Consider the following 12,294-nt stretch of genomic DNA (forward strand, 5'->3'; position numbering starts at 1 on the left):
GCTTGCCTATGGGCTGTTCGATTTCAAGTTTCTATTTCGAAACTTTTAGCTGTTTTTTGGAATGGGTGGTCAGGGAGGAGGCTGGGGTCTCTTCTGTCATCCATTACTTGGACGACTTTCTGTGTGTTGGTCTGGGGGGGTCGCAGGTCTGTGCGATGATGTTGTCTACGCTCCAGAGTGTTATGAAGCATTTTGGGGTTCCCTTGGCCCCTGACAAGACGGAAGGGCCCGTTAATAAGCTGAAGTTTCTAGGGATAGAAATTGATTCTCTGGCCATGGTTTTCCAGTTGCCTATGGATAAAGTGAATGACTTGCGTTTTTTGGTTGGTCATTTTCGTTCGGTTAAGAAGGTGACTTTACGGCAGCTTCAATCTCTTCTGGGTAAATTTAACTTCGCTGGTCGCATAATCCCGATGGGGCGGGTTTTTTGTAGACGATTGGCGATGGCCTCCGACGGGGTTAAGGCCTCCCATCACTTTATCCGGATCACGCATGACTTGCGGGAAGACTTAGCGCTCTGGGACGTGTTTTTAAGGGAATATAATGGGAGAACCGTTTGGATGGATGAGGTGGTTTCTAATGTGGACCTGGAGTTTTTTACGGATGCGGCTGGTGGTGACGGTTACGGGGCTTTTTTGGGGGGTCAGTGGAGCGCCTCTACTTGGCCCGCTGCTTGGAAGGGGTCTGTCCTCTGTCGGAATCTAGTGTTCCTCGAACTTTTTCCCAGTGGTCGTGGCCGTGGAGTTATGGGGTGATCTGTTTCAAAATAAGCGAGTGTGTTTGCATTGTGACAATTTGGGTGTGGTGATGGCCATTAATAATGTGTCTGCCTCTTCACCCCCGGTCGTGAAATTGTTGCGGCATCTTGTTTTGCGCTGTTTACAACTTAATATGTTTTTAACGGCAGTCCATACCCAGTGTTGAGAATTCTATCGCTGATGCTTTGTCTCGACAGCAGTGGTCGCGGTTTCGGCAGCTGGCACCTACGGCCCTTCAGGTGGGCTTGCCCTGCCCATCCTGGCTTTGGACGATGGGGGACGTCACGCCTTGAACCTGATAGGTTGGTCGCTGGCTCCCTCTACTTGGACGGCCTATCAGAAGGCTTGGACGTCCTGGGACGCTTTTGTGGGGTCTTGCGGAAACCCTTCCTCTGCTGAAGACAAGATGCTGGTGTTGCTGAGGTATTTGGCCAACTCATTTGAGAGAGGGGTGTCGGTTTCCAAGGTGAACCAGTTGGTTTCTGCTCTTTCGTTTCGTTGTAAAGTGAGGGGTGAAGCTGATTTTTGTAAGGTCTTTGTTGTCCAACAGGCTTTAAAAGGCTTTCGGAAAGGTTTCCGGACGAGGGACTCTCGTCGACCAGTTACGTTTCATATCCTGGGCGGGCTTTGCGATGGTCTGGGCACGCTTGGTAGGGACCGGTATGAGGAAGTCTTGTTTCGTGCTGCTTTTGTGGTGGCCTTCTTTGGGGCCTTGCGTATCAGCGAGTTGGTTAGTCCATTGCGAAGGGTCCGTGGTGGTGTGCGCTTTCAGGATGTGTTGGTTGGGGTTGACATGGTGCGGTTGTTTATTCGGTGGTCTAAAACGGATCAGTTGGGTAAGGGTTTTACAGTCTCCTTGTTTCAATTATCAGGGTCGTCCTTGTGTCCGGTTGTGTGCTTGTCGTGATTTTTGCAATTGCATCCTAGTGTTCAGGGGCCATTTTTTGTGCACACTGATGGTTCCTTTTTATCAGTTCGTAGCGATATTTCGTAAAGGGCTTGCGCTGCTGAGATTGTCTCCTGGTGAATTCGCGTCTCACTAGTTCAGGATCGGCGCGGCCACGGAGGCGGCTAGGTGGGGCCTTCCTGATGAGACAATTCAGCGCATTGGGAGATGGAAGTCGTCCCGGTTTCAATCTTATGTACGGCCGTTGTTGTTTTGCCCCCTCCTTTCTGCTATGTGTTGTTTTTACCGGTTTGGTTTATTTGTTTTGCAGATCAGGCCTGCTGTCAGGTGTGGATTTTTGGCCATTCATTTGTCTACTGGGCGGAAAGGAGGGCGGCCGTTCGGGAACGGGGTACTCAATTGGGCCTTTCAGTTGACGACGCTCAGGTTAGATGGTTCGGTTTTCCGGGTAAGACTTGGGAGGAGAATATTGCTGAATTTTATGCTAGGGTTCAGGCCGATTCCCCTCAGCATGTGTTGGTGTTGCACGGTGGTGGTAACGACCTTTGTGGAATCCCACTGAGGGTTTTAATGCGGGACATTAAATGCGATTTGGTGCGGTTGGGGACACGTTTTCCGGGAATGGTGATGGTGTGGTCCCATATCACTCCACGGCTTTTTTGGCGCGGTGCCAGGTCCTTGCAGGGGGTTAACAGGGCCAGGGTGAAGGTTAACAAAGCGGTGTCTAAATTTGTGTCCAGATTTGGGGGTATTGTGGTGCCCCATTATGACCTGGAAGGTGACAATGCGGCTCTCTTCCGCAAGGATGGTGTTCACTTGACCGACATTGGATCGGACATATGGTTGTTGGATGTTCGGTGTGGCGTAGAGAAGGCTGTTTCTTTGTGGAGGAGCCAGCGCATTCAAGTTGGGTCGGATGCGCTGGCCGTGGCGGGGAACTGAGGTTCCCGTCAGGTTTTTATGGTTGGTTTAGTCATGATACGTGGTAAAATGGTCACGGTTTTCACCCGAGGTGTGGAATCCGTGGGTATTGGAAGTTCTGGTGGGCCTTTTTTCCACGGGCAGGGTCCCAGGGTAAAGGGGGGCCTTCGTGTTTACAACACGGGCTAGTGCGGTTTTACGGCTCGTGGCTGGTGTACGCGGCAACATGCTGTGATCAGGTAGTGGTTATGTACTTAGTTGTCGCACGGTCGGTGGTTGTAACCTCCTTGGGTTTAAAAGGGGTTAAATCTGGCGGTTTATGCATTAAGCTGGGAGGTTACACAAGTTTCAACAAATAAATGTTTAAAGTTTAAATAAAGCTTTACGTGTCACAGTACTTACCATAAATAATACTGTGGTCTTTAAAAATCCAATCGGTGTCTGTCGTTTGTTTTATTATGATTACACTCTTAACATGACCCACAAATGTTTGCTGGCCAGGTTCTAAGTGGGCAGTGTGGACACCAGGGCTGGCTTTGGGTTGTGCAACCTGTGATCTATGCCTGTAATTTAGGGGTTTTTATCTATACCTTTAATGTTGAGTTTTTATGTGAATTCCAATTGATCTATACCTGCAAAGCTGGCTTTGTGTGTTATTCTGTTGATCCATATCTGCTATACCATGTTTCCATAAAATATTTATGTATACCTGCTAGGGCTGTAACAACTAATCGATAAAATCGATAATAATATATGGCAGGGGGGAGGAGGCAGAGTGGTGTATGGGAGGGGGGGAGGAGGCAGAGTGGTGAATGGGAGGGGGCGGAGGCAGAGTGGTGAATGGGAGGGGGCGGAGGCAGAGTAGTGAATGGGAGGGGGCGGAGACAGAGTGGTGTATGGGAGGGGGAGGAGGCAGAGTGGTGTATGGGAGGGGGCAGAGTGGTGTATGCAAGGGGGGAGGAGGCAGAGTGGTGTATGGGAGTATAATGAATTTCAGAGTGGCATATCTGGGGGAGGCAGAGTGGTGAATCAGGGAATATAAAGTGGGCCCCGGATATACACCAATAAAAGAAGGGGCCTCATGAGCAGGCCTGGATCATGCTAGTGGGGGCAGGGTCACCCTAGGGCCAATTCCCTATAGGTCAGGGTTAATGGGGGGTGGAGTTAAGAGGGCCTTAAATAGGGGTGTTTCTCTATGGTCCTCTACCTTTTTGATAAAGCAGGAAGGAGAGGCAGATAGAAAGTTTTTTTTTTTTTCCCTCCCGCCCTATCTGGGTTTTTTCTTTTTTTTTTTTTTTTCTCTTTCTGCCGGTAGTTGGTATGGCTGGGAACTGAGGTTCCCGTCAGGTTTTTATGGTTGGTTTAGTCATGATACGTGGTAAAATAGTCGCGGTTTTCACCCGAGGTGTGGAATCCGTGGGTATTGGAAGTTCTGGTGGGCCTTTTTTCCACGGGCAGGGTCCCAGGGAAAAGGGGGGCCTTCGTGTTTACACCACGGGCTAGTGCGGTTTTACGGCTCGTGGTCGGTGTACGCGGCAACATGCTGTGATCAGGTAGTGGTTATGTACTTAGTTGTCGCACGGTCGGTGGTTGTAACCTCCTTGGGTTTAAAAGGGGTTAAATCTGGCGGTTTATGCATTAAGCTGGGAGGTTACACAAGTTTCAACAAATGTATGTTTAAAGTTTAAATAAAGCTTTACGTGTCACAGTACTTACCATAAATAATACTGTGGCCTTTAAAAATCTAATCGGTGTCTGTCGTTTGTTTTATTATGATTACACTCTTAACATGACCCACAAATGTATCTAGTGCCTTGATCATGAATTTCAGAGTGGTGTATGGGGTGTAATGAATTTCAGGGAGGCAGAGTGGCATATCTGGGGGAGTTAGAGTGCTGTATAGGGGGAGGTAGAGTGGTGTATGGGAGTATAATGAATTTCAGAGTGTCATATCTGGGGGAGTGTCAGGAACAATAAGCAGGAAGGATAAGTTCAATAGGGAACAGAGCTCAATATGCAGGCAGAGGCGCTTAACAGACAAGGCCCAAAACGGAGTTAGGATAAGCCGAGGTATGGTACACAGCCGGGCCACGAGGTACAGGAGGATCAGACAAGCCAAAGTCAGGATACAAGCCGAGGTACGGTACACGAGCAGGCAACGAGGTACAAAAGGGTCAGGCAGAATCGTAGGAGAGCCAGGAAGGTAACCAGAAAAATCACGAGCCGTTTAGTAGATAAGGGTCAGGCAGGAGCGTGGTCAGAGGAATGCCAGGTAGGTACACGGAAAATCACTAGGAAGGCGCACTCAGGATGTAGCAGGTAAGCACAATAACTGAGCACTGAGAAAAGCTCAGTGCTCGGTTTTAAACTTGCCGCTCGGGGGAAGCTCCACCCCCAAGTGGGAGGCTACAGCGGCGAGTTCCCGCGAACCCAGTTCGGGGAACAATAAAGTTAATAGAGGGCGCGCGCCTAGCAGAAGCCGGCCGGGCGGAGAGACCGACAGGAGATGCGCTGGATCCGATGCCCGCGAGTAGCGGGCATCCAGGTAAGGGACCGCATCGGGTTGCCGGACCCCGGAGGGTACTGCATCGGGTCACCGGACCACGGCGGGTACCGTGTCGGGTCGCCGGACCCTGACAGGGAGGCAGAGTGGTGAATCAGGGAATGTAATGAATTTCAGGGTGGTGCAGGGCATTTATGGGGGCGGAGTGGCATATCGGGGTGCACAGTGGCATATAGGGAGGTATAAGGCATAAATGGGGGCGAGTGGCATATTGGAAGTTAAAAGGCATATCAGCGGGCACAGTGGCATATAGGGGGTATAAGGCATATCGATATTAGGCATATCAGGGGGTAAAAGGTATATCAGGGGGCTCAGTTGCATATCACTGGCATATAAGGAGTATAAGGCATATCGGGGGCACAGTGGCATCTCAGGGGGAACAGTGGAATCTCTGACATAGCTTGGGGTCAGATGTGCATAACTGGGGGCAGTTTGGTAAATAAAAGAAAATATAAACAAGGCTTTTTTCTCATAGTTTTTATTAAATATGAAAAATAGTTAACATATGAATTAATATTTACTAATAACTTTGTATTAAAACCTAGTTTGAGAAACACTGTGTTTGGGTTCTTGTAGCTTTTATTATCATGTCAGTAAAATAAGAAGGTGAATAGAGAAATGCCATTGCGATAAGGAGATGAAAGTGTAAATTGTAAGTTTAAAAAAAAAAAATTGCATTTTTTTATCCGATTAATCGAAAAAATAATCGGCCAACTAATCGATTATTTAAATAATCGTTAGTTGAAGCCCTAATACCTGCAAATACAGGGTTTGTATGACGTATTCAGCTGATCAATACCTGCAATGCGGTTTCCATGTGTTTATTTGATCTATACCCTCAGCGCTGAGTTTACATGGGATTTCCAGTTGACCTATACCTGCAATGCTGGGCTTGTGTGTTTTGTTGATCTATACCTGCAATGCTATGTTTCCATACATTACTATTGTATACCTACAAATACAGGATTTGTAAGTCTGATTCTATGCCTTCAATATTGAGTTCTCATGTGAATTTCAATTGATCTATACATGCAAACCTGGGTTTGTGTGTTAATCTGTTGATCTATACCTGATCTGCTATGTTTCTATACATTATTTATGTATACCTGCAAATATAAGGTTTGTATGTCTTATTCAGTTGATCTATACATGAAAGTGCTGTTTTATGTATTGTTTATTTGATCTAAACCTATTTTTTGGTGTGGGAGCAGAGGGAGTGATTTTATAACAACACTGAAGAAATTACACTCTGCTACAATGTAAAGTAGTGAGTGTACATCCTGTATAACAGTGTACATCTGCTGTTCCCTTAAAAATAACACACAGCCATTAATGTCTAAACCTTGGGAACAAAAGTGAGTACACCCCTAAGTGGAAATGTCCAAATTGGGCCCAAATTGTCAATATTTTGTGTGGCCACCATTATTTTCCAGCACTGCCTTAACCCTCTTGGGCATGGAGTTCACCAGACCGTCACAGGTTGCCACTAGAGTTCTCTTCCACTCCTCAATGACGACAGGGTGAATGTTAGAGACCTTGCGCTCCCCCACCTTCCATTTGAGGATGCCCCACAGATGAGGATGCCCCATTTGAGGATGCCCCACAGATGCTCAATAGGGTTTAGGTCTGGATACATGCTTGGCCAGCCCCTCACCTTTACTCTCAGCTGCTTTAGCAAGGCAGTGGTCGTCTTGGAGGTGTGTTTGGGGTCGTTATCATGTTGGAATACTGTCCTGTGGCCCAGTCTCTGAAGGAAGGGGATCATGCTCTGCTTCAGTATGTTACAGTACATGTTGGCATCCATGGTTCCCTCAATGAACTGTAGCTCCTCAGTGCCGGCAGCACTCATGCGGGCCCAGACCATGACACTCCCACCACAATGCTTGACTGTAGGTGTCTTACTCTGGTTGCTGCCACACACACTTGACACCATCTGAACCAAATAAGTTTATCTTGGTCTCATCGGACCACAGAACATGGTTCCAGTAATCCATGTCCTTAGTCTGCTTGTCTTCAGCTAACTGTTTGTGCATCATCTTGTGATGATGTTTCTTGTGCATCATCTATAGTAGAGGCTTCCTTTTGGGACGACATGCAGACCAATTTGATGCCGTTTGCGGTGTATAGTCTGAGCACTTATAGGCTGACCCACCCCACTCCTTCAACCTCTGCAGCAATGCTGGCAGCACTCATACGTCTATTTCCCAAAGACAACCTCTGGATATGACGCTGAGCACGTGCACTCAACTTCTTTGGTAGACCATGACGAGGCCTGTTCTGAGTGGAACCTGTCCTCTGAAACGGCTGTTTGGTCTTGCCCACCATGCTTCAGCTCAGTTTCAGGGTCCTGGCAATAGCCGAGGCCATCTTTATGTAGAGCAACAATTCTTTTTTTCAGATCTTTGCCATGAGGTGCCATGTTCAACTTCCAGTGACCAGTATGAGAGAGTGTGAGAGCGATAACACCAAATTTAACACATCTGCTCCCCATTCACATCTGAGACCTTGTAAAACTTATGAGTCACAAGACTCATAAGGAAGGGGAAATGGCAAATTGGACCCAATTTGGATATTTTCACTTAGGGGTGTACTCACTTGTGTTGCCAAGGTTTAGACATTAATGGCTGTGTAAACAGGCAAAAGAAAAAATGTCGGTGCGCTAAGCTAGTCACAGGCTCAAATAATACAAATGTATAATACGAGGCCTACCAAACAGGTGTAAGCATGCTGCAAAAACAGTGTATTGGCTGTACAATGTATACAAAAAACAAAAACTGTCTGCGCTTCTTACCCTAATAAAGTTGGCAACAAATATATAAACATAATATAAATGAGAGGTTTTGGTTATATGAATTGGCCAAAGCATAATTAAGCTCACCCGCCACGTCAAGGCACACTCTCAATAGGGTGAGAACCTACTCTCACCTCCTACATAGTGGGCACACAAAGCAGTCTATACTGCTACCAAAACCTTATTAATGTGTTGGGGGAGGTGCAATTAAACCTCCTCCCTATTAACCCCTGGACAGCAAGCTGCAACCAAACTGATGAGGAGCCAACAACCTCAAATATGTGCAAACAGGCAAAAGAAAAAATGTCGGTGCGCTAAGCTAGTCACAGGCTCAAATAATACAAATAATACAAATAATACGAGGCCTACCAAACAGGTGTAAGCATGCTGCAAAAACAGTGTATTGGCTGTACAATGTATACAAAAAACAAAAACTGTCTGCGCACATATTTTTATGTTGAGTTATTTTTAAGGGAACAGCAAATGTACACTGCTATAAAGGCTGTACACTCACTATTTTACTTTGTAGCAGAGTGTCATTTCTTCAGTGTTGTCGTATGAAAAGATATAATAAACTATTTACAAAAATGCTAGGGGTGTACTTTTGTGAGATACTGTGTATATATTTATATATATATATATTGCCCGAATATAGGCCGCACTTAAAGACTTAAAGTGTGGGTGCGGCCTATATTCGGGGTCTAGCACCCGACGCCCGGGACATGCAGTTCCGGGCGCCGGGCAGGCAGCAGGGTTAGGAAACAGATCCCCAGCAGCGGTGCAGGGGACCTGCATCCTACTCTCTGATATGCTCGGACAGCCTCCCCTGCCAGCAGTTCCCACAGGGGGAGTGCCGGCATGGGAGGTTGTCTAAGAGGTTGTCTAAGCGCATCGTGCAGACGGCACGTCTGCTCGATGTACGATAATCTTCCTTGCCGGTACTTCCCACGGCGGAAGTGCCGGCACCGTAAGTTGAATATGCGTTATGCGTAGATGTCCCCCGCCGGCCCGCAAGACCCCGTGGAGTCTGCACCGTAGGTCTGACGGGGGGGACATCTTGAGGACAGAGTGGCAGCATATCTCGGGGGGGATAGAGTGGCAGCATATCTCGGGGGGGCACATCTTGGGGGCAGAGTGGCAGCATATCTTGGGGGGGATAGAGTGGGGGGGCACATCTTCGGGACAGAGTGGCAGCATATCTCAGGGGGGGCAGAAATTTTTTTCTTTGTGTGTGTGTGTAATCTCATCCTCTTCATAGTGTGTCCCTGAATGGCAGAAATAAAATGTGGTCACCCTAACTTAACTCCATCAAGTGGTCATAGGAGCACTCAGGGCTGTGACTCCTTAGGTGAGACCGTGAGAGTGGCTCCAACCAATTACAGGTACATAACACTCTATAGTAGAGTGCAGTGCTAGGAACCGCAAAGATACTGTGTAGAACCCTCAGGCCTCTAGAAGAAGACCCAAGGTTGAGGAAGACACATACCACCCACAGGGATGAGAAGGGAACTTTTTTATATAACTACACACACACACACCTTTCCATAAAATCAGTTGATTTTTAAACTGTATCTTACCTTCCTTTTGTTCCAATACAACAGGGTCTACCTGTTATAGCACAGTCCATATGAAGGTGATTAGGATATTTTCCATTGCTGTTCTTTGTGCATACCTGTAACAAGTGACAAATGATTATTGAGGGCAAATTACTGCAAAAGTAAAAAATGTATTTAAGTGTGGAGGATAAACTAGTCCATGGAGAGCTGTTATTCTCAATTACCTTTCACACAAAAAAAGTTACATCTATTGTAAGACCTCAGAAAGTACTTTGTCATTTTCCTTCTCTTGGATATCCTCAAATTTTAGATTCTTACCCTTTAATTGACACTATGACCTCTTATACCAGCATTTCTTCTAATTCTTCTTGTCACTTAAAGCACTTAAAGCATTTAGCAAAAAAGCAGGCATTGTTCGCCCATCGCACTGGCACTGGTGGCGCTGGCTACACCCATCACATCCACAGTTAATCCACCAACAACTAATCACACAAAGCTTTGGTCCTTGATGAGAGTGAGACCAGTCAGCAAGGATTTCTGCCTCAAAGAACTTATCACCATGACATAATGAGAGGGTGCCCACTAGCTACAAGAGAGATCCCTGGGGTCAACCGCAATGAAAAATCTAGTCAGGCCTGGACTGTCCATCTAGTTTCAATATTCCAGTAAACATCTGGGTAATTAAAAAAATAAAGAGGAAAACGGCTGCATTGGTTAGTTAAGGTCATGAGAAGGCAAAAGTTTAAAATATTGTTCCTCTACATAGATGTCAATAAAGAACTGATACCTACATGTTTGCAAATGTTACAAAAAGCTTATAGCAATTCTGTGATTGGCTGAAACAGGTCACAGTGATACAATTATTAAATAAAGTGAGGACATAATACATGGCAAGATTGTATAAACAATAGAAATAGCTATATTACTGATTTACTTCACAAATTCTGACTTGTCTAGCATGGTGCCAAAAGACAGGTGTGAAATAGATTTGAATACACAATAATACAAAAAAATAATATATATAGGATTAAAATTATCAAATTATCAAATGTGCGCATATAGAGAGCTACCAATTTAACTCTGCTAAGATTGTACAGAAAGCTGATGTGTTTGACCAATAAGGCGTTCCTTTCTACAAAGGAAGGAGAACAGGAGGAACAGTAAGAAAATAGAAGAGGAGGGTATATATATATATATATATATATATATATATATATATATAGATATATAGATATATAGATATATATATATATATAGATATATATGTGTGTATATATATATATATGTGTGTATATATATATGTGTATCTATTTATCTATCTATCTATCTATCTATCTATCTATCTATCTATATATATTGAAAAATATTATGTGAATAATATTCTTTATATAGACATGTGCATACTGTACACTTACTGTAAATAAAAAAATAGATGTAACATGATACTTATGGACATGACATTACCAAGGACTGGATCACACATTCTTTGATATCGTATTCTTGCATTACTTGTGTATATGAAATGAGCTGAGATAGTATAGGGTAAATATTTTATAAACGGGCCTTTGTGGATTCACTCAAGTACTCTAAATACAGACTCAGATACTCCATGCAACAGGACATGTCCACATTTTTGCCAGAAACATGTATCACTAAGTTTCACATACACTAGAATATAATGTCAACAAACAAGGTGTAAAAGAAGACAACTTTTTAGTAACAACAACAGTGTACCATTTGTATTTAAGGCTGAAAAAACTCACATATAAGCAAGCCTATTGAATCTATGCTCACAGATATCAGCTATGAATTTGTCCCTGTACTTTTATGTCACAGCAAGCTGATGCCATCTTAGCTTTTAGTCTCAGTCCTTGTATACAACTACCCAGACACAAAGCCAATGAACGTTTGTGGTATAGTCTTGAAATTTGTCTCCTCCTTACTGCTTAACATTGTCATAAGTAAACATATAGCATAGTTCTCTTGTGCCTTAAGTAGAATTAACCTTTTGAAATTTAGCGTAACTTTTCTGAAACCATGGATATGTTACATCCATGTATGACAATGGCAGCTGTAGAATTTTTCAAATATTACAATATGATTTATTGTCAGTAAACAAATGAGAATTAATATTTGCCCATTGTGTTCCTATTTACATATTATTAACAATCATAATACAAATTAAATTATGTATAATAAAAAATATACGTGTAATGAAATATGTATGCACATTTTTCTCTATGAAACTTTTTAATTGTAATGCAAAACAGGGCAAAATGGACTTTGTTAATTTTTTTTATCAAATAAATTATTTTGTCGGATAAATGTATATATAAAAAATACTAATAATATATTTAAAAAAAATAAAAATGTAAAAGGATTGTGTGACACATGCATGTATATATCCAATGGATAATATTCATACTTAAAAGAATCAGAAATAAGTACTGCACTAAAAATGTTAGTTTAGAAAATATGAGGAAGGACCACTGAAAAACATAATCAAATAAGTTAATACATTAGATAGAAATGAACTATTAGTATATAAGGCTAAAGATAAAAAACACAGTAACTATGGTCTTCATAGGTTACTGTTCTGTGGTCGTCTTATGATCGTCAGGAGCTGGATTTCTCTGACTCCCTCGAATATCAAAGAATGGTTAGAAGTAATTCATAGAGAATATAAAATGTAAACATTAGGTTTGTTTTTTGTTTTTTTTAATTTGGGGTGGGTCGGGAGGGAGAAAATAATTACTATACAGTGTTTAATGCATTTATACAATCTATTGTTTTTATAT

The 12,294-nt window shown here is 43.7% G+C and overlaps 1 protein-coding gene and 1 long non-coding RNA gene across 2 annotated transcripts in view; one reads left to right on the forward strand and one right to left on the reverse strand.

Annotated features, from left to right (window-relative positions):
- Nucleotides 1-12,294, reverse strand: part of RHBDF1 (rhomboid 5 homolog 1) — a 542,782-nt gene that overhangs the window by 140,837 nt on the left and 389,651 nt on the right. Inside the window, exon 14 of the mRNA XM_053472100.1 lies at nucleotides 9,518-9,612. Within this exon, the coding sequence (XP_053328075.1) occupies nucleotides 9,518-9,612 (95 nt within the window). The remainder of the gene's footprint in view (nucleotides 1-9,517; nucleotides 9,613-12,294) is intronic.
- LOC128502357 (uncharacterized) overlaps nucleotides 1-12,294 on the forward strand; it is a 306,149-nt gene that overhangs the window by 62,718 nt on the left and 231,137 nt on the right. The gene's annotated exons all lie outside the window — the stretch shown is intronic.

Source organism: Spea bombifrons, chromosome 7 (genome assembly GCF_027358695.1).
Source record: "Spea bombifrons isolate aSpeBom1 chromosome 7, aSpeBom1.2.pri, whole genome shotgun sequence".
Lineage (NCBI taxonomy): Eukaryota > Metazoa > Chordata > Amphibia > Anura > Pelobatidae > Spea > Spea bombifrons.